This window comes from Oxyura jamaicensis, chromosome 1 (genome assembly GCF_011077185.1).
Source record: "Oxyura jamaicensis isolate SHBP4307 breed ruddy duck chromosome 1, BPBGC_Ojam_1.0, whole genome shotgun sequence".
NCBI lineage: Eukaryota > Metazoa > Chordata > Aves > Anseriformes > Anatidae > Oxyura > Oxyura jamaicensis.
This window is the reverse complement of record NC_048893.1, coordinates 138,340,987-138,363,118: the sequence shown is the minus strand read 5'-3', so window position 1 is coordinate 138,363,118 and position 22,132 is coordinate 138,340,987. Positions and strand designations below refer to the sequence as shown.

Sequence of the window (22,132 nt, the reverse complement as noted above, 5' to 3'; positions counted from 1 at the left end):
TATAATAAATATAATAATAAATTACTAAAAATAGTTCACATTTATGGTTGTGTGCAGTGCCACGTAGTTTTACTGTGTGCTGTAGCACATTCACTCTGTAGTCCTTCTCATAGTTTTGGAGTGAGCACTGGTTGAAGTGACACTTCTCACTGGTTGAAGTGACAGCCCACAATAGTCAGCTCATGTATAAAAAGGTCATGTCATCATGTCATGTATAAAAACAATCATGTCATCATTCCCGAGAGTGCAGTCATCCCTCTGTGAAATTTCTGTTATCGATGTACCAGGCTGAATAACCTTTGGAAAAAGCCCTTTAGGCTGCCTTCTCCCAGCACCTTAGTAGTATTCACAGGCATGTGGTAACACAGATATTTCCAGAACTTCTTGTTCGGAGCAGCAGATGCAGAGGGCTTCCAGGTAATGGCTGGTAAAATCCTAAGGGCCTTCTTAATTACTGGAGGCAAAGTCTCTGGCTCTTGGAAAGCCTGGAACTTTATTAAAACCAGTTTGATCTTTTTGTCTTCCAACGCACAGTTCACTGCTGCCTGCAGTTCAAAGATGCTTGGTCCGCTGACATAGGCTGGGCTCAAAATAATAATTATTCTTCTGCTTTGTCTAATGGCTGTAACAACTTCATCTGTGTATGCTGGAGAAGAAATTATAATAGTTACTGCATTGTATATTGGACTTCTTATGAAAATCAGTTCCTTTAACAACAGCTAATCATCATAAATACGGAAAAACTGAAATAGGGATGTCGAGCAATCACATAACACTTAGAACTGTGTTTGCCATCAAAGGGTACCACTGCCATTTTTACTCAGTGTGGAGAACACAAGTTCATGCTCAAAAGGTGAAAGGCACAGCTGAGACCACAACACATTCAAGCAAGGTCTCAAAGGATGCTTGGATTTGTCTTCATCTCTCCCAGAGACAGGTACTGAGGGCTTTCTAATTACTGCTGGTGGAGCACTGCCTAAGGTTGGTCAGAAAGTAACTACTGAAAATACAAAAATCAAATGTGATATGATTTAATCAGAAACTCCAGAGACAAAATATATCCTTTATTGAACTAGCACGTAAGTTTTTTTGTTTATTTGTTTGTTTGTTTGTTTTTAAGTGAAAAACAATTTTATAAGGAGCAGAAGATTTTCTATCATCCACTGGAAACTTACCTCCTCCTGGAAGAATATCTCTTTCAAGAATACATAACTTGTACCCATATTTGTTTTCAAGCACGTCTGGAAGAAGCTCCAGGGCAAATCTTTCCTCACTAGTAAAAGCAGAGTCACTTTCAGAAGAGTCTGATTTTGCATACGACACAAATGCATCATATTCTTTGCCATCTAAAATAAATAAACAAGTAACAGTATATATATTAACAAGTGTCTAAAGCATTACATTTCTTAAAAAAAAATTGATTTATATTTTATACATTTGCCTGCTATTTAAACAGACCCAGCACAATCTGAAAATTATCACCTGTTCATGAAGTACAGACATTCGGTCACCCAGAGCCAACCCTTTCTCCCCAGTCTCTCTGCAGACATTCAGTACCACAGTGAATGAGGATACTACAGATGACTATTGGAAAGAAGTTTATATCAGGCACATTTTTGTATTTTCAAAAATACATTCCAGCTTTCACCAGTGGAAGATCTGGCCACTTCCAGGCAAATTCCTTGTTGCAGGGAATGATTCCCCATCTTTTCTCTCATTCACCCAAATGCCAATTCCAAAGACAGTCATCAATGTACAACCTACAACAAGGGGAAGGAGTTGATATTCTTGAATATCAACTGTTTGTGAAAGATACACAGTTTTCATACACTTATGTTTCTAGTCAGAGAAGCGGTAAAAGTAGCAGTGATTAAATCTGATCCAAATATCAGACATTGAACACTGACCAGTTCCTGAACTTCGTTCCAGTTTTGTTAAAATAATTTGTTTTTCAAGGTGCAGATTACAAATATATAAAGAACTTCTCTCAGCTCTGAAATACCCTGGTACCAGTGTCCCGAATTACACCCATTCCTAACCACAAGATAAAAGAAACCTTATCTATTTGCTAAAAAAAATTAAACTACACTTGAGGGAACAGGAAAGAAAACATAAGAAATTGCTTATGAAAGCAAAAGCCACACTGGTCTCATTACAGTTTCCCATATGTATGTTCTTAATGCCATTTAAGATGCCCTAAGATGCCCTTTTGAGACTGCCAAATTGTACACAGGAACTATTGGAAACATTTTGGAACAGCAGGATACCCTCAGGCAATCCAAATGACATTGGACACCTATGTTTAAACACCTGAGTCATATCATGTGTCAATACAGACAACAGAAACTAGACATCAATTCAGCTGTTTAGCAGAGGGTCCTACTCCAGGGTCTTTCTGCAGGGTGATCTGAAAAGCTCTCTAGATTTCACTGCACTGACTACATCTACACTGAATGGGAACTGAGACACCTAACTCTGGCACATACACCTAAGTAATGGTACTGAGTATCACCCCATGCCTCAGTGCTGACATTCCGATTTATGTCCCTAGATGTTAGATTAGGATCACAAATCTGAGCTAGACCCATTAGGTTCCCAATAGATCAGAAGAGACCCTCTCCCCAGGAAGCAAAGGGGCTCACGCACAAATGAGAAAAGGTCTCAGTATATATGGAAAACTAATGACATGCATGAACTGGAGACAAAAAACTGCATTCATAACCAACAGGTAGCAGAAAGCACGTCATCAAAAGAAAGCGTACAAATCTCTTTTGGAGGCCGGAGATACGATTAGACAATAAATGTTATATCTCTGCTCCTCCCCCCTGCTCCTTGCCATACACTTCCACCACTTCCTTGTACAAGTGTTGAAACCCTTGCGGTATCAGAGGAAGCTATTACCACAAAAATAGCTCGCTACCTAATTATCTTGTGCCAAGCTGTTTTACTGCCAAGCTGAGCCAATGTAAGCCCACAAGAACGAATCACCAACAGCAGGCATACATGGACTGGGGTGGGGGTTCGTAGAACAGTGGGTCATTAGGCTGGTGTAGCCAAAATGTCCAGCTACATCCTGATCTGGAAGTGCTTTTAAAATGTATTTTAAATGACATAAAATCCTTTGCACTATAAGCCAGGTGTTCCTTATTTCACCCACAGAGGTCACTGCAGTCTTAGTAGACAATGACCATCGATTAAATGCATCACTTTTTTTTTTTTTTTTTTCCCCTTTTTAACATCAATATTAAAACAGCAAATTAAAATCCATTGGAAAAACCACTGTTTGTTTTTTGTTTGTTTGTTTGTTTGTTTTTGTTTCTTTGTTTTTTTTTGTTTGTTTTTTGTTTTTTCAGAATTGTACAGGAGAACCGTTACACCTTGAGAAACTTTTTGAGATAAACATTTAAGATGCCCAAAAAGCTGAAAATGAAAAACACCTCAGTTAAGCAAAGTGACTGCATCCTTTGTCTACATGTGTTAACACCACAGCTTTCTTTGTCTTTTGGGAGAAGGAAAGATTTTAAAGAAGTATATCTTAACTAGCTAAGGAGGAAGCCCAAGGCTTACAGAGGCATGAGATAAAGTATGACCTCACTACTCTCTTCAGTGACCTAATGTGAGGGTACAGAGGAGATGGTGATAGACATCTCTGAGGTACACGATGGTCGGAGAAAAGGCAACAGCTACAAGCTGCAACTAGGGAAATTCTCAACAGATGGTAGTGAAAAAGTTTTCGCTGTGAGAGTGGTCAAATATTGGAGCATGTTGTCCATTTTGTGGATTCTCTGTCCTTGGAGTTACACAAAACTCATCTGAACAAGGTCCTAAGCAACCCAGCCTAAGCTTGCTCTGCTTTGAGCAGAGTCTTGGATGAGATAACTTCCAGGGCCCCTTCCAACCTGTGTGATTCTGCAATTCTGTGGTTCTGTGCGAAGAGGGATAGGAGAGAAGGAACAATGGAAAGGAAGAAACAGTGAAACAAAGTCATAAGTTCTGCTTGCTCTTTGAGCAAGCCATTTCAGATCTCAAGTGACTTGGTATGTACTCACATGAAGTGAGAAGTACATATTCTTGCAGCTGGGAACACCTTCTGTGGAGAGTCGTCTTCAGGCATAAAACTATCCGGATAGGCACAGCTAGTCTGCACATTTCATGCCCCCGTGCTGCAAATGGCACTGTGCACATGTGGTATATAAGAGTCAGGGAGCAGGACAGAGGGTATAAGAGACCCAAAGGTGTCTTAAGTCTCAATGCACAAATCTCATCAGGTCTGTCTCTGTCCTACCGATATATGTTGCAAGGTCTAAGGGGACTTTCCAGAGGTTCTTAAATCAGTTTTCTACCAAATAGAAGGGAATTTTTGAGTGATTTCCCAAATAGTTTTTGCTAGATGCCATAGGGCTTACAAAAATACCAATTGTTTCATTGTGTATGTATTTATAGATAAATAGATATAGCTATTTCATCCTCACGCATAATTGACATACACATATGGAAATGTAAAAGCAGACTCAGACACATTACATATCTCAAGTTGCATCAAGACCCAAGGATTTTTAGAAAAATTTCCTTGGGCACATACTATCAGATTTATTTAAACCCATGCAAGAAAACCAAATGTTAAATTTTTTGAAGTAGGCACTGTGATTTCAGATATATTTTTACACTGCCTACTGTGTTGGAGCCCCATTTTAGCTGAGATGATGTGGCAACGCTTCTAAAGAGATTTGAAATGTGAAAAAGTTGATTACTGATGTAAATATCAGGATGGTCAACACAACCTTTGGAAAGGAAATACTGCCCCAAAGTGCACTTCTCTGCCATCATCTTATTTCACAGAATCACAGCACCACAGAGTGCCTGAGGCTGTCAGGGCCCTCTGGAGGCCACCAGCCCCAAGCCCTGCTCCAGCAGGGCCACCCAGCGCAGGCTGCCCAGGCCCATCTCCAGGCGGCTTTTGAAGGCCTCCAAGGAGGAGACCCCACGGCCTCTCTGGGCAGCCTGTGCCAGGGCTCCTCACCCGCACAGCACAGAAGTGCTGCCTGGGGCTCAGGGGGAGCCTCCTGGGGGCCAGTTTGTGCCCAGGGCCTCTGGTCCTGGCACTGGGCACCTCTGACAAGGGCCTGGCTCTGTCTTCTCTGCATCCTCTCCTCAGATATTTAAACACATTAATAAGAGACTCCTCCAGGCTGAACAGTCCCACCTTTCTCAGCCTCTTCTCATAAGATATTCCAGTCCTTTGACCATTTTAGTGGCCCTATGTTGAACTTCTTCCAGTACATCCATGACTCTTGTATGGGGGGCTCCAGAACTGGACAGAAAGCTTCAGGTGTAGCCTCACCAATGCTGAGTGGAGCAGAAGGATCACCTCTCTTCACCTGCTAGCAATACTTCTTAGCATCTACAGCATATTGCTGACTCATGTTCAAGAGGGTGTCCACCAGGACCTCTAGGTCCTTTTCTGCAGAGCTGCTTTCCAGCTGGGTGGCCCACAGACTTTACTGATGCCTGGGGCTTTTCCTCTCCAGGTGCAGGACTTGAGCCTGCCAAAGTCCCTATGGATGCCAGCATGGCCCTCTGGTGAACCTGTCACTCCCCTCAGTTTTGTGTCGTCTGCAAGTTTACTGAGGATGCACTCAACTCCATTACCCAGATAATAAATTAAAATGTTAGGGATCTTGTAAAAATCTAACTGTGGTATTTCAGTTGGTGTTTAGATATTTCCTCCATATTGCTTGGCTTTTTAAAATTATTATTATTATTATTTTAAATCTGAATCCACTGAGCATCTTGCTAGCTTTAACAGCACTTGTATCAGCTCAAAGAGAACAGGGTTATTAAGAGAATTGAATTGATTAATTCATACTGGATTAACCCAGATAGCAAAAGACAATAGTAAAACCAGAGAAAAGTAATATTACACCATGTTTCTTACCTCCTGTAGTTTTGTTGTGGACCAGATAGCTTCGGTACATCAGCACTATCTCAATCCAGTGCTGGTAAATAAAAGCAGTGCACGAAAGGAATGCAAAGAGAATAGAAATGGCACTGCATAGTACGTATAAGAGAAACACTGTAGAAAGAAAATAGTCTATCAAATTCATTCTTTTCAAAATAATGTTGACACTTAGATGAAAACATCAGCTCACAAATGGGGATAAACCTGCTCACAATCATAACTCTTGCCTCTCTGGTAACCCTTAGCAAAGTCAGGGATTCATTGAGCTGCAAATCTCAGCATAGTGTTTCAGTCTACCACCGGGGACCATGCTTAAATTGCACCTCCCTGATGGTGTGAAATGCCCATCTGTGATGAAAGGCACAAAGAAAATAGTCTGTGGTACACTCAATAGAGCTTAAAGTAGTCATTTCTTGAGATGGAAAAGAAGCAAATAGCTGCACACAATGCCCCGCTGGAGACTTCCTGTGCCACCCCAGTGATGAATCTTCACTGTGAACTACGGTTCAAATCAGAGAGCAGTTTAATTTCCATACTGATTCTGGTTTTGGCCTTTGCTTGAAAGGTTGACACATTAATATCAGTTATGGCAACTTCTCAGAAACACGCACGCTAAAGACTGGGGAAACAAACAGAAACGTCCTATGAAAATCAAAGAATACTATTGCTTTCAGCAGCCACTCTGCCTCAGTTTAAAAGATTGCTTATTACTAGTCAGAGATGCCGCTCTTCTGTTCCCCCTCCCACTTACTCTTCAGCTTCCACCTGGCTGCAGGAAGTCCCCATATATCCCCATCCTTTTGAGCAATCATCAGAATAATGTGTGTTTCTGACAAATCAATCTTTTTCTATCCAGCTTCAAGAAACTGTTGTAGCTAGCTAAAAGGCCATTGACCATGTCAATGGAGAAGAAATCTGTAGCAGTGAGTAAATCAAAGTATATCTATAAGGGCAAATATTCCTCCATCTGGTTTTACCTCTCCTTTTTCTTTTCAGCTGGATCACAGCAGTAGCATTCCCCACAGAATTTTGAGCAAAGCACGTGAAGTTGCTTCTGAAGTCCATCTCAGAAACTTCCTCCAGTTTGGCAACATGAAGAAGTATGTGTCCCTTTAAACCTTTTGGATAAACACTAAAGAGAAAAAATATATATTTGCATGACACCTTTGCTGTTTACTCACACAATCCCCAAATGCCTTAAAGACATTGAAAGAGGAGCTTAGCAACTTCTTCACATTCAGCTTTAAGTTTTAACAGAGATGCGATACTCTGATTTAGAACTTCCATTTGTTTTTTCATTAATATCAAAGGTCTGCAGACTGAAAGGTTTATTCTTACTTCATCAACTCATCAAAATATTTAAGCATTTGTTTAACATGAAATATGTAGGTGTTTCTGACTTCTAGAAGATTATTCAAATTTCTCTAATATTTTAAATATTCCCCCAGGGGAAATGCAGGGAAATGAAGCTCCAAAAAAGAGACAACTAGCTGGGAATAAAATAAAATAAAATTAAATTAAATTAAAATAAAATTAAAATAAAATAAAAGAGAGAGGAGCACAATCCTTTTCATAGGTATAAAAAGTCCAAGGACAGGACAGGCAAACTGAATAAGACAAAAATAAGGGACTGAAGTACAGAAAATGAAAAGGGAACAAAGGAATCCCTTTGAGGGTGGTAGGGAACAGATCTGCATTTGCAACCTCGTGTGAATAATTAGGGTTTCTGAATCTCAGTGCGTCTCTTTGGAAGCCACAGTACAGGTGTTTCTGGGTCATCTGGTTGCCAAAATGGCAACCTATTGTGGCCCTACTGCTCCCAAGAAGCACAGGCATGAGTATCGATATGAACCTGAGGATTCAACCTGTGCTGAAGATCTGTTGGGACTGTTTTATTTATTTGTGGTTTGAAAACAAAACAAAACAAAACAAAACAAAAAAACACACACACACACACACAAAAAAAAAAAAACACATACACACACACACAAAAAAAAAAAAAAAAAGAAAGAAATTGTATGCACAAAACTAAAAACTTGGAGAGATACATTGCAATGTGAGGCATTCAAAAGTTAGGAAAATCCAGAAGTTATCTCCTGAATTCTGAAACTGCAACTGAATGGCTCTGTGTGCATGTGTGTGATACTACCATTTACTATGTTTTCCCCATATGACTCCTATTAAGAACATGACTTTAGCAGTGACAGCAGGGCTTTTGCTTCCCCCAGTGCACAGAAAGATGACTTAGGGCTGTGTAGTAAAAGACATGCTTGCCTTATTGCCTCTACTACAATCCTTCCCCAAGATGAACACCACATAAGTGAACGAGACAAAGAAGCACAGGAAAGAAAGGGAGGTTGGGTTGTCCCATTTGACAGCAAACTTAACATGAGCCAGAAGCGTGCCCTGGCACCTAAGAGGACAAACCCTGGGGTGCATTAAACACAGTACAGCCAGCTGGTCAAAAGAGGTGCTGAGCTCTGCTTCCTGGGCACCGGTGACAGGACACAGGAACAGCACAGAACTGTTTAAGGGGACAGTCAGGCTGGGCATTAGGAAAGATTTCTTTCCCGTGAGGGTGGTCAAACACTGAAACAGGCTTCCTAGAGAGGTGGTTAATGCCCCATGCCTTTCAGTGTTGAAGAGGCAATTGGACAATGAATGCTCTTTTTAATATGCTCTGACTTTTGGTTAGCCCTGATGTGGTCAGGCAGTTGGACTCGATGATCTTTGCAGGTCACTTCATACTATACTATTGTATTCTAGTCTAGTCTAGTCTACTCTAGTCTAGTCTACTGTAATTCTACTCTGCTCTACTCTAATTTCACATGAAACCTTTCCCCCATGTGTCAATTCTCTGTGGGGTCTAGCCTTGTCAGGGAAGACTCCTTGCAGAGCCTTGAAATTCAGTTCTGCACACCCTTAGGCTGACTTGATAAATGCACATAGCTCAATAAACACACCCCAACTTCTGGAGCACAAAAAATCTTTTCCATGTCACAGAGAACTTGTTTAAAGCACTGTGTCACTGGATCTGGTTAATTCCCCACTTGGAGACAGCTTTCAAAGAGAGATAGTGTGAATTGTTGAACAATTCTGCAAAACAGAAAGAGCACAGGTGCTGAAACTGCCCATGAGCTAAAATTTTGAGAAGAGTTAAGATTATGCAGAAAAATTGAGTTCTTGACTTTTGAACATATTGGACTTTGAAGATGTATTTCTGTATGTAAACGTGCTCATGGACAGACACAACTACATGTTGAAGGACAGAGCCTTATATATAAAACTATGTATTAAAGCTGTTGTGGTAAATTTTTTACAGTTGCTGACAGTGTAATCACACTGCTGTGTTTTGTTGTTGTTGTTGTTGTTTTTCTCCTTACCTTGTTTTCTGGTTCAGTTTCTCATTTATATTTTCTTTGTTGTTTCTTTTCCATGTTACACTCCTTATAGAACCTCTTTCAAACCCAAACTGTACTGGGCATTCCAGTTTAAGAGGCTTTCCTGGAAGAAATTAACACAGGAAAACCATGTATGGAGGTCACTGGAATATTCTTCCCTCAAATAGCCTGGGATCTGTAACAATATATAGTCCTGCCTTTAACATTCACAAAGATATGTATGAAGAAAAAAAAAGTATAGAAAATTCTCACGCTCAAAGAGAGCAAAGCTCTTTTGTTTTATCAAGATCTATCATCATCTCTAAATACCTCATTTGAACATTTTCTTTCACTTTCAGAGAAGAAATCAAAACTTACCAAGCTCTGCTTCAAGGAAAACCACTCCACTGGGATACAAAATATTTGGTGGATGGATAGTGTTTCTTGCTGCAATTAACAAGAATATTATTAATATTCATCCTAATATTAATTATTATTATTATTAATAATAAAACTATTGTCAATGCCAATGACCAGAGAAAATATTTTACAGATTTTTCTTTTTCATATGCTGGATCAACTTTAGAAACCTCAGTCCCAGAGGACAATCTATGGCTGCTGAAGCATCTGAGAGTTCACAGATACGAAAGTTTTGATTACAAAATATATGTAGCTACTTAAAGACTTGCTATCTCAGCTGCTCTGATACACTGCCATCTTACCTGAGCTGGGGAGCTCAGCATCTGTCCTGCACGTAAGGTTATCTAGTATTCAGATATTTGGGGCCCCTTTGCAAGACCCCTGAGGGACTTACCCCCCCACCAGTTCCCTGCCAAGCCCCATTCCACACCCAGTAAGCATACATGCAGCATACTGGCCCCTCATTCACACTGTAAATTCACAGCAAGGTTACTTCCATGAGTTTCTTTTCATACCATGAGTTTCTTTTCAAAACGGAGCTTGTCAAAGGGCACAGACAATGACACCCACAATTTGGGCAGTATGCTAGGCAATTACCCAGGCTGGGGGAAAACAGCCTGAAGGGGGTAAAATCCACACTTCTGATATTCTAGGAAAGTCCCATATTGCAGGAAATTGTGCCACAGAGACACTTTTTTTTTTTTTTTTTTTAACTAAGCTGCAGCAGAGAAATGTATGCAAAGTTCAGGTGGAGTATATACGTACATGGTAGCTTTCAAGCGTTTTTCTGACTGTTGTGAACTGAGGAACAAGAACTGAGAAACATAGTTCATTAGTTCACGTTCAGCCAGATCAGAATAAGAGCAGATCTAGTCCATGCCTAGGACCTGTGATTGACTGGAGTGACAAAAGTGTCTGATAATAGTGTCTTATCATATACAATCATATACATGTGTAGAAAAGCATAGTTTTTTGACTACACAACTTATGTAGCTATCTCTGTTATCAAACTAAACACAGGCTCCCTCTTTCCTGATACTGAGTCACTAACGTGCTCCCTTGCACAGTGCTGATGTTGCTCAGCTGCACTCTGCTGCACCTGAAGGACAGTAAATATTATGGAAAAGGTCACCATGATTTGGAGGAGAACACAGGGCCATGCCATATCACTGGACCATAAAGCTCTGTCCAGTTTTGTTTTGTAATCCAATAAAGGCCTAAAAGAACAGGTTATGCAGGCATGCATGATGCTTTTCCCCAAAAAGCATTCAACAAATAGCTTCATTGTTTGATTGCTCACAGGTCCCCTGTTTCCTCTGACATTAAAATATCACATGGAAGATGACAGTGATCCCACTAACATCACCTTCCTCATTATTGTCAAGAGAAAAAAAAAAAAAAAGTTCTCATTCATGCCACAAGAACTGCAGAAGAGGATTCTCTAACTCCTACTTTCACACAAGCCTCTACTTGAAGATTGAGGTACACTGCTTTTTGCCACATTTGTCATGCAGGATTAGCATTCTACCCTCCCGGTGTTCAAATACCTCTCTAACATTGCACATACACTAAGTACATGGAGAACGTTGGCACCGATTGTGGTTTCATGAATTCTACTCACAGACTGAGAGATTTAAAACCTTGTTTTTTTTTCAGAACAAGAGCCTGAATAAAAGACATAAGTTGGGTAGTAAAAAATAGAGGAAACATTTTATTTGAGGCATTTTATTCTTAGTTGTTATTATTACTCACCAATGACTTCTACTGTAACTGCTGTTCTCATTGTCCATTTAGTAGTATTGTCAAATAGAGTGTAATCACATACATATATGCCAGCATCTTCATCATAGGTTGGATTCAAGTAGATGTCATTATGCTTTAGCTTGAGGCTTTTTCTGCTTTCCCTGTGTTTTACACGATGACCATCCTAACGAGAAGAAAAGAATATCAGGGAATTAGATGTCCTTTTGTTGTTGTTGCTGCTGTTAAATAAATTTTATTTTAAGACACTTGGATGGGATTGCCAGGACAGCATGGCTAAGCCAAACTGTTTCCACTGAAACCTAAAAAAAGTTTATTAGGAGTCTGAGGACATTTGCAAGTTACATTAAAATATATATATATATGGCCTATAGTAGGTGGATATCATTGCCTGTAAAATAAATAAATAAATAAATGAAAAATCTTTAACAGTTGTGGCGCATTAGAGAATATGAAACCATGAACCTAATATAAATGAAATTCATGTTACCAAAGAGACAATAAAATGATCAACATTTTATTTATTGACAGACTATTTTTATTTTGTAAATAAGTTATTTTGAAACTAGCTTCACATTCTTTTATGATAAGAAGATTATGGTTTGGGATGGTTTGAAGTTGATAATACTGTTACTATGTTCAAAAGAAAGAATGTTGACTTTTTTTTTTTTTTTTTTTAAAAAAAAAAGCGTCCCTATTTTTCACAGTTTAGTTTAGGCAAAATCTCTAAGTCTATTAAGATCTTTCCTTAAATCAAATTCCTGAAAAAAAATCCACTAATGTAAAATGAGGTAAAGACATACCTCATTTAAAACTTGAAAGTAAGTGAAGAGTAACTTTAGATATCATTCTACTTGATAGAATAAATACTGTAAATAAATCAAAATAGTAAAATACACAAATGAATTTTCAGTCATATTCATCTGCATATATAGTACAAGTTCAGATAATATATTACAGTTCTTATATACAAAATAGGAATAAATTTTAGCTTGCAAGTATTTTAAGTTAGTTGGAAAAGATTAAGTCACTGATTTTCCAGTGGACTACTATTTCATTAAAATCAACAGTCCTGGAAAGAACAATCTGAAACGTTAATCTTGAAATTCTTTTATTTGTAACAAAGCCACTTTTTCTTTCATATATTTGACATTTTCATAATTTATAGTGTCAAAACAAAACTTTCAAAGTTTAAATTTCAATCATATCAATTTTGTAAATAACTTATTTTGATTCTCAATTGCTTCAATTAGTTGAAAAGAAAGCATTTCTAGACTTCTGTTTCATGGAATAATGTTGCAGGTGTTGCCAATTCCATCAAAACTCTTCCTCATAGACTTGATAGAAAGTAATTCAAGATTTTGCTTTCAGCTGGGGCTGAACACCTCAGTCTGTGTTGTCTGTCACAGAAGACATTCAAGAGCCTACGGCACATGAGTATCAACCAGACCTAACGCTGTATCTCCACCGAGCTTTTCAAATGCTTAGGAGAGTGACTCTTACCTTGTACCATTTTACATCTGGCTTTCTTATATGGCTGTAGCATTTTGTCCCAGGACAAGCTATGGAATTCCCGTTGCCAGCAAGAAGATACAGCGTATTTGCATCGTAACCCGAACATTTTGCCTCCTTTTTTGTTTGAACCTCCAGAACAATTTTGAGACATGGGATTTTTTCCCTGAGTGATGTATAAAAAACTAATCTTTTAATACACAAAACAAACAAACAAGAAAACCCCAACCAAAAAAAATATATTAATTCTTACACAAAAATATGAGCCTTTTGCCCCATTGCATACCGTATCATACAGATGTAGACTCCAGAAGCGCTGTCCCTTACTGGTTTAAACCAAAGTGCATCCCCTTGCAGAGCAAGGTTAGTGCTTTCTCTGATAGCTTCCAGATGCTCTTTGTCTTTCTGATGCCAGAACCATTTCACCTCGTGTTGTTTTACAGGTGATTTTTTATAAATGTTAGTGGCATCACCTGGTAAAGCGCATTGTAAAACAAACGCTTTATCACTAATAGTGCGATACCATAATTGAGGCTTTGCATGGAAACACCCTGAAAAGAAGGAATATAAAATATAAGTACCACCTGAAAAGAACACACAGCACTCATGTTAAAAAAAAAAAAAAAAAAAAAAAAAAAAAAGAGAGAGAGAGAGAGAGAGAGAAATACCAAAAAAATAGTTTTGCTTTTCTTCATGCTAAATATTTTTATGTGACCTTATGCTCAGCTAATTACCCACTTTGATTTTCTTAAACACAGAATTGGTCAAAGATTTCAAACACTTAATCAAAGATTGTCAAAGGTTTATTATGCCTTTTTCAAACATCTAATATGAAAATAGTTTACGATTTTTAGCAAACCAAAGATTTTCACATGGGTGCTAACCTGTTAAACCTCAACAATGTAGGAAAGCCAAAGCTCTCCTGGTTTCCCTCATATTAATGGAGGAGAGAATGACATAAAACTGAAAAAGCAGAGGCTGCCTGCCTCACTCCCTAATGAGCAGGAGATTGACAGACATTTCATTATCCTATCATTGCTTTCAAATTTTTCTCCTTGTACATTACAGTTACCGTCTCTAAAGCTAAACGATATTTTGGATTCTGAAAGCTGTGGTCACACATCCTAACCCCCAGTTCTCAATTCTCTAAAGGCTCACCAACCTTGCTGCATAACCCCTCCTGCTAGTCAGGATGTGGTAACCCTTGAAAGCAGGAGGACGGCACGATTTCACTTCAGCAGAAGGGAGCACATGAATTCTTCAGTTCCTCGCCTGCCTGCCTGAGAGTTTCTTTGCTGTTTTGGTTTCTCTCTGCAAAACGAATTTGATCGAGCTCTTCCAGACAGATTGTGTGGGTGGGAGACTTAGAAATATCAGTCTTACTCTGCATTTCTCTTTCACCTCCCACTTGCTTGGAACGGCTGCTGGAGACTTTAAGGAGTCATGAAAGCAATTCATTTGCTCCATTCGGTTATAAGAAATTCTTTATATTTGCCCTTTCCTTTTCACTGGGGAACTGAATTTTGCACTTTATGTAGGGTCAACTAAACTGTACTACCAACAATTAAAAAGGCTTCAGAAAGGCTAAAAAGCAGATATTTGTCTGAAACAGCATTAACAGGTGCAGGAAAAACTCATGAAGGCATGGCAAAATGTACACCCACTTTTCTAAGTTGTCAGCAAGCACCACAAACACCAAAAACAAACACCCCACCAAAGCAGACTCTTACCTGGCAAATTAATCTCTCTAACTTCTGCTCCAGTGACAAACAATGCTAGAATCCAACAAAAAGTGAGCATTATTTTCTTTATCAATTTTGGTTGATATTCTGGGACATTTTCTTTAAGAATCATCTTGCTTTCTGTAAAAGAGGAAAACAGACATTTGTTGCAAATAATAAAACAATAAGATAGGTAGGTAAATATGTATCTCATGTAGCTCTACAAACATTAGCAGACAATATTTCCAAAATATTGTATGCTTTTAAAATGGGGTTTGCAGCACTCTTCCTGCTCAAGCTACTATATGCAAGTTTAGGATAGATGCTATTCAAGAATACACAACCTCTTTAAATACACCTTGCTTACAGTTGCTTACAGCTGTATTTTCTGGGTTATACCTACAGAAATGCAGCATTGCCTACCTGGAGTGGAAATGCAGTTTTTTTCAGCAGCTGTTGCTGTTACAAGAGGAACCTGTCCCCTAAAGTGGGTGATAACATACCAGATAATGAGATGAGCCTTTAGTTAGTGATAACTATCAGCGAGAAAGGTGTAAGTGGCACCAAGACCCATGGAGTTCTGTTGCAACTTAAGGCCAACAGCCCCAGAGTGTGTAAAGTGGTTTCCTCTGGGATTAAACCAAATCAGAAGGCATGCTTATAGCTGCAAATGGCAAATGGTATGGGGCAGGCTGTCCAGCATTCATCTTCAATAACCTTAAATTAGGTATTTAGTAAGAACATATCCAGTGTCTGGGACTGACATGTCTGGACTGCCTGACTCAGGATCTCAGTGAGTAAGGCTATGTCCTTTGCTGATGTTCACATTGTGCAAATGAGACCTCAAGTATTTTTTATTTGTTCATTGGTCTATAGAGTGACTCTGCATTTGCACAGCTGCCAGAGAGGCATTGAGTCAGCCTGAGGGCAAAAAGGGAAAAGGTCAGGTGAGGGCCACTCCCTACTCCGTTGGCATCTCATGTAAATCAGACATGACTCAGGCAGGCAGTAAGAGATCATCCAGTGCACACTGAGCGGGCAACCCAGGAGAGGAAAACTCCCACTCTACATTTTTTCAGGCAGCAGTTCTTTGTAGAGAGGAGCACTTTAGTCACTGTTCTGTTCAGCATGTCTCTGTTCCCTACAAGTGAATGGAATGATCTATTTTTACACTCAGAGGTCATATTGGGTAGGTTAATTTGCTTGTCTTGCCCCATACTGATATTTTCTTACACATTGGCTGCTGCCAACTGTCATCACCCCATACACATTTTATAATCATTCTGAAACTTCAAGCCAATATGTAAGTCTGAATAAAGAGAGAGAGTTTCACTGGGTGAAAAACCTTCTAAACTTTAGAAAGACTGTCTTATCCACTGCAAAAGGATTAATGGATTCTGACTCTTTTGAATCTGGATTTAAGACAGTCACAAAGATCTCTCTCAAGGTACCCATTAGTGCTGCATCTGGACGTATTCACACTGCATAAAACAAAAGAATGCTTTCAGTTATGTCACCCCCCAGCCCACATGGCAAAGGCATACTGGTGCCAGTAGCAAGCAGAACCCAAAGGCCTTGTGTGCGATTCAAGCTGGATTCCCTTGAGCAAGTGAGCTGATTCAGTGTGTCACTGTTGCCAAACAGGGAAGGTCTCATCTGCTGTTCTGTCCTCCTGCTTCTATCTCCCTTGACCCCAAACAAATGGTCCAGCCCCTGTCCAGTGACAGTTTGGGTCCTCTTTGGTGACTCAGATAAACTTTCTGAGCCACCAGAAACTATCTGAAGAGTGCCTGACCTGATACAAGATAAGCTGTGGGACTGTTGACTCTGTTGACTGCAACTACCCGTTTGTGTTCAGGGACTAGAAGCCTATAAGTAGCAAAATTATATTAAGTAAGTGGCCATTCACAAAACATTTAATAGTGCCACTGACATATATTGTCTCCAGTTTACTGCCATGCTAACAAGCTGCTCTTCAAGTTCAAAGGGTCATCATGAGGGGGAAGAAGTGGGAAAGGGAGGGATTACTAATTAATTTAATAGCTTCAGTTAACAATCTGTATAATTGTCTGTTGTATTTTCCTAGCCATGGGAAGACACACCACTGCCAAATTTTGGGGCTAATTTACAACGCTTTTGTTAGAGAGCTGCAGAGCCTTCACATTTTTATAGTGCTTGCAAAATCATTACAAGATGTGAAATTAAGAAGTGTGGTCTTGCAAAAGTGTTTGACGAGAAGAAGGAAATTCACAGCTGAAGCAAACAACAATTACCAAAGGAAGGGGTTACGTGAAATAGTAAATGACCATCCATGTGTATTTGCACTGCAGGTGGACTCAAGGTTATTCAGTGACTCAAAATATTCAGTGATTTGCTTTTATCTTGGTCAGCATCTGCCAAAAAAAGAAAGCAGCCTTTCCCTGGGAAACTTTTTAAAAGGAGTTTCTCTGCCTCCTGCCATGTGTGCACCCCTATTATCATATCCTTAGTCCAGCAATTTAGTATGTCATTTCACTGAAAAGTAACTTATATGCAAATGAGTCTAAAGTGGTCTCAACATGGTAAGACAATGTAAGAACGAAGAACAAGAACTGTCTTATTTTGCCTATGTTGAAACTCCTTCAGGACACTCACAAGGAAATGATAAATCTCCATTTGACAGCATTTGGTGTGCATTTACATAAAATATAAGGAAAAGAAATCAAAATCCTGAGAGCGGCACAAAATTTCACAGCATCTCTGAAATTTATTAAAAATCATCAAACAACTATTTTATGTCTAATATTCTGATGAAGGTTACTTCAGACTCAGAGCTACCAATTTATTTGAGTTATTTTGGATTTACATCCAAAAAAAGGGCAAAGATGATCTAATTCTAAGAGCAAGATTACAAATTGTCACACAGGAAAAGAAAAATAGGTTTACCATGCCTATGAAACAAAAAAAAATATTCTGATGAAACTACTTACTAGGGAACCACTGCTTTGCCAAAGGAATTAAAACCAATTTAATTTAAATTGCATATTCAAAGATAATAAAAACAACTCATTTGTCAATCAGGTAGGGGGAAGACTTAAATTTGAAGCTAAAAGCTAATTAAAAAAAGAAATTATCTGAAAATCTTACCTGCACATCCTACACTACACGATACAAATTGTGGTTAGCTTTAGCTGAACACAGTTGAGTTGTTTCCTTTAGAGGAATTTCCTCTACCTCAGTGTCATCATCCCTTCCTTTTTCAGTTTAGGTGCACTAGGTTCAAAGTTTCCGGGTAATTTTCTTGTAAAAAGATCAGGGGAAAAAAAAAGTTTGCCTCTAGTAACAGATCTAAGCATTCTGAGTTTTAAGTTTTTTTACTTGCTTTGTGTCAAGAATGCATTGGACTTTTTAGTTTGCTTTATTTAAGAGCAGAAAGCTCTTTAATAAAGCTTTTTTTTTTTTTTTTTTTTTTTCCCAAATGCTGCTACTGGATGGTTCATAAAATTGTGCAGTACCAATACTCTGCAAGCTAGGCAATGCACAATACACAACACAGATCAATATTCACTATAATAGGCAAGTTCTCCCTGCCTGTAGTCTCTTTCCACATGCACCTCAAGCAGGCATTATATGAGGGCTATTACTTTATTTCTGTGCCCTCAAAGTTTAGCCTTGTTGGCTACCTTAGTGGGGCTTTGGTAGGAGAAAAAAATGAATAGTCACAGCTGCCTGTGACTTCCCCTTTGGACTGGCAAGGCAGGCAGAGCCTTTCAGCATATACAGTCCCAGAGAGTCCAGCCCCTCTTCCAGGCTTCCTGTATGGACATGAAACCCTTAAATGACAGGTTGCACAGAGACTCTAACTACAAAAAGACGTCTGAAAGCACTTTCTTATTAATTCAGTACAGTTCTCCCCATTTCAATAGAGGTCATGTGGATACACGGGTCCGTCAGATTGCACCAGACATTTCAAGACCAGTAGGACTTGTTTCTCCTTCCCTGGTGAGATCACTCTAATGCAGACTGAGGCAATTACTCTATTTCATTCAGCATCCATAGGAAGAAGCTAGGGAAGGCTTTTTGCTGCATAGCAAGTGAACTCAGTATTGCCCCTGCTCATGTACATAGTTCTTTAGGTAATGTCCAGTATTAATATTTGGCTATGTTGGGTTCTGAGCATTTGGAGATATAGGATGTGTATTCTCAGATTCAACCATGTGGTTATCCCTTTGCTCCTTCCCAAACGGAACCCACAGATGATTACGCTTGCTGACTGTCTCCTCAAATACCTTCAGTATTTTGTCCCAATACAAAGTAGATCTTTGGTTTATAAGTTACAGAACGCTCCAACGTATCTTTGTAAGTTTCAGTATAAAGAGTTAAGCCTTTTGAAGGTGTCTTTTCTGACTGTGGAAAAATAATAATAATAATAGGTTTACTTATCTTGTCCCTTCAAGGAATTATGGAGTGCAACATAAACAAAGTCAAGACTTCAGACTGTTGGAAAGAGAAGATGGATTTTTCCCAAAGACACACCTTACAAAGATAAATACACTTCATTCTTTTCAAGTGCTCATTGTAGTACTCTCTAGGTAATAGGTTTATTAAATAGATTCTAAAACAACTAATAGGTCAGTCCAATTACTAGAGCAGAATACAACAGAAGCACCGGTCACATACAGTTTTGAAAGTCATGCTGCCAGAACCACACCAGATGAAAATCTTGTCAAGTAGAATCAAATATTTAACTGAGCCTCTGCCCCAATTCACCCGTCCTCTTTTGTAAAGGTAATATATATGCTAAAAAAGCAGTCTCACACAATGTACATCCCAGGCTCCTATTTTCCCCTTGCACGTTTACAAAAGAGAAGGTAAAATACTGATCCAGAACTCCTCTGCTTCCTCTCCCCTCACTCACTTGCTCACTCATTCAGCATACTTTATGCTACAGCTACAGGAAATTGCAGGCTCCATTCTCAGGAATGTCTTCCCAGCCCCGTGGAAAGTCAAGGTGGGGGTCCATGTCCTACCTTGTCCATCTCACTTTTGCTCAAACATTTTGTCAGCCAAGAAGCAGGAGGGGAAAAGTACCATCTCGTTAGGTAGTCTTGTACTACTTGGAGGAATTAAGTCTCTTTAGTTTTCTGGTACTATTCTGGCTTAACACATTCACACATACATCCTCCCCTCCCCAGTTATGGTTAACACTGAGTAGGTAAGAAAATTTCCACTCCATTTATTTTCTACACTGAGTCAATGGTGTTGGTTCTGCTATCACAGGAGGTGTTGAACAATATCTAAACATGAACTTCTGTCTGGTTTGTACTAGTTTGTACATTCAGTGGAATGGTATATTGTCAAGTGTGGCTTATAGAGCAGTAAGGTAATTCACCTATTACTCCCCTGGGAAATAAGGGAAGGTGTTGTTACTTAGCACAAATCTGCTTCACTACAGTACAGTCTGTCTTGGGCATTAGCGTGTAATAGTACCAGTGCAACATGGAGGTACTAATAACTGAATAGAATGCTTGCAAACAGAGAAAAGAGCAAAGAAAATGCTCATGACTCAGACCTTCAAAGCCTTTTCACTCCTACAATCTTTATCACTGTTAATTTGGAAAGATTGCTTAGTATTTCAAATTCAATGGCAATCCCTCCTTGACTTTCTTGGTAGTCTAGTCCACTTACTGGAAGCCAAGAAACATAAACCCAAGAAAGATGACCACCACCGTGCTATGAGTTTCCCTTTTCTAAACTCACTGTCACTTTTAAATTTGCACAGTAGTTTTTTGTTGTTTTTTAAATAAAAGTCAGATTCATACAGCTTTACAAACAGTTTTGGATCCTCTTACGGAACAGCATTCCTTCACCATGTCAAAAAAACTCAAACAGCCACAATTTTCTTGCAATATATAGTCAACAGTTTTGTAACCACATATTGAAATAAGGTATCCAGCAAATGACTGAAACTGATTTAACTATGGAAGTTGTCAAAACAATTAGAACAATAGACTGTGAATTTATTTGATTATCTTCCATAAATACTTTAAGCCATTAAAGTACTGAACTTTATTACTTTTGTGTTTGATAGGTAATAAACAATAAATATATTACACTGGACCATTGTGTATCTCAGTGATGTACATGCTATATCCCAGCAATAGAGTCCAGATGGACGATCAAACAATGCAATCTAAGAGACAAAACCCTGTAATGAGATGATTATATATTTAGCGAAATTCAAAAATGAGACTATTGTGGTCTATCTGCAGCTGCTGTCACTGAAGTTCAGGAATTTGCATTATTGAACCACAGGAAGCTGTCAGGAGTTGATCAAAACTGGAACAGATTCTAGTGGGCCTTTTTTCAATTTTGTATCTTATGTAACTTGTGGTTGTTGCAGTAAGCTTAGTAAACACTGTTTCACTCAGGCACCGTATTTAATTATAGTTACTAAACCAGAAAAGTATTTCCCAAAAATGCAGTCACATTTTCTGTTTCAAAACACTGAATACAACTATATCGCAAACATAACACTAGAAAGGCAATGTTTCAAAAATTGTATTAAATAAATATAAGATTTAATGAGTTAAAAGTTGCCTCTTCCATGCAAGCTCATTTCTAAGTAATTTCTAAGATTTTTGTTTTATTTTTATTTTTTTTACTTTCACCAAGAAAGCATGATTGAAAAGTATGACTTTAATATATAAGCACAGTTTTAGAGTACTCTTCCTGGCTAGACTCATGTCTGCCAATCTTTATTTCCTGCCATTTTTTATGGCCTTTAATGAACCCAATAATCAATCTATCAACTTCTGGATGTGACACTTTAAATTCTGGACCTTCCTGCACAAATCAATTGCGTATTTCCTCTAGGCCCTGACATGTCCAGAATACAGTAACCTTGCCTATGCAATAGGCGTGTGCCCACAGTGTGTCACCATGTTGGACACCTCATTTTTGAGCTGACTGCAAAATTTCTATTGAGTTTCTAGCTTGATAAACATGCTACTGACAAATTACTTCTGCACACATCTTCAGTTGGTCTGCAACATAACCAGCAAATCTACCAGGACTCTTGCAGTTCCCTATGTCCTCAATTTGTCCTGAAGCTTGGATACAGGGCGACATATTCTACCTCTCATCATATGTCTGTAAAGAATGCAGATGACAATAGAGGAACAGAAGTGTTTATAGGAAAAACAAAAACAAAAACAAAACAAAACAAAAAAACCTTATGGATATGGAACTAGATGTGGCGTCCATTTGGAGGGACCTCCATTCTCTGCAGACTCGAGTCTCTCCAGACTTGGTGCAGACATCCCCCCCCCTTTTTTTTTTCTTGCCTGAATTGTATTTGATAGATGATAGTCAAACAGGAATGGTAGTCAAACAAAAAA

General features: G+C 38.8%; 1 protein-coding gene across 1 annotated transcript; it reads right to left on the bottom strand.

Annotated features, from left to right (window-relative positions):
- Nucleotides 1-272: 272 nt before the first annotated feature.
- Nucleotides 273-21,863, bottom strand: IL18RAP (interleukin 18 receptor accessory protein). The gene is made up of 10 exons (XM_035335204.1): nt 21,756-21,863; nt 19,022-19,139; nt 13,319-13,583; nt 13,024-13,198; nt 11,512-11,686; nt 9,718-9,786; nt 9,343-9,463; nt 6,937-7,091; nt 1,176-1,346; nt 273-646 (listed from the first exon to the last, which is right to left on the bottom strand). Exons 1-10 carry the CDS (start codon nt 21,861-21,863, stop codon nt 273-275), a joined length of 1,731 nt encoding a protein of 576 aa, XP_035191095.1.
- Nucleotides 21,864-22,132: the final 269 nt, after the last annotated feature.

Excerpts from the sequence above, each read along its gene's own strand:
- IL18RAP (XM_035335204.1), bottom strand. The coding sequence starts at position 21,863 with ATGTCGCCCTGTATCCAAGCTTCAGGACAAATTGAGGACATAGGGAAC. Across the intron at positions 13,584-19,021 it reads ATTGGGACAAAATACTGAAG|GGTGTTTCCATGCAAAGCCT; the intron begins GTATTTGAGGAG and ends CCTTCTTTTCAG. Across the intron at positions 647-1,175 it reads AGATATTCTTCCAGGAGGAG|CATACACAGATGAAGTTGTT; the intron begins GTAAGTTTCCAG and ends TTTCTTCTCCAG.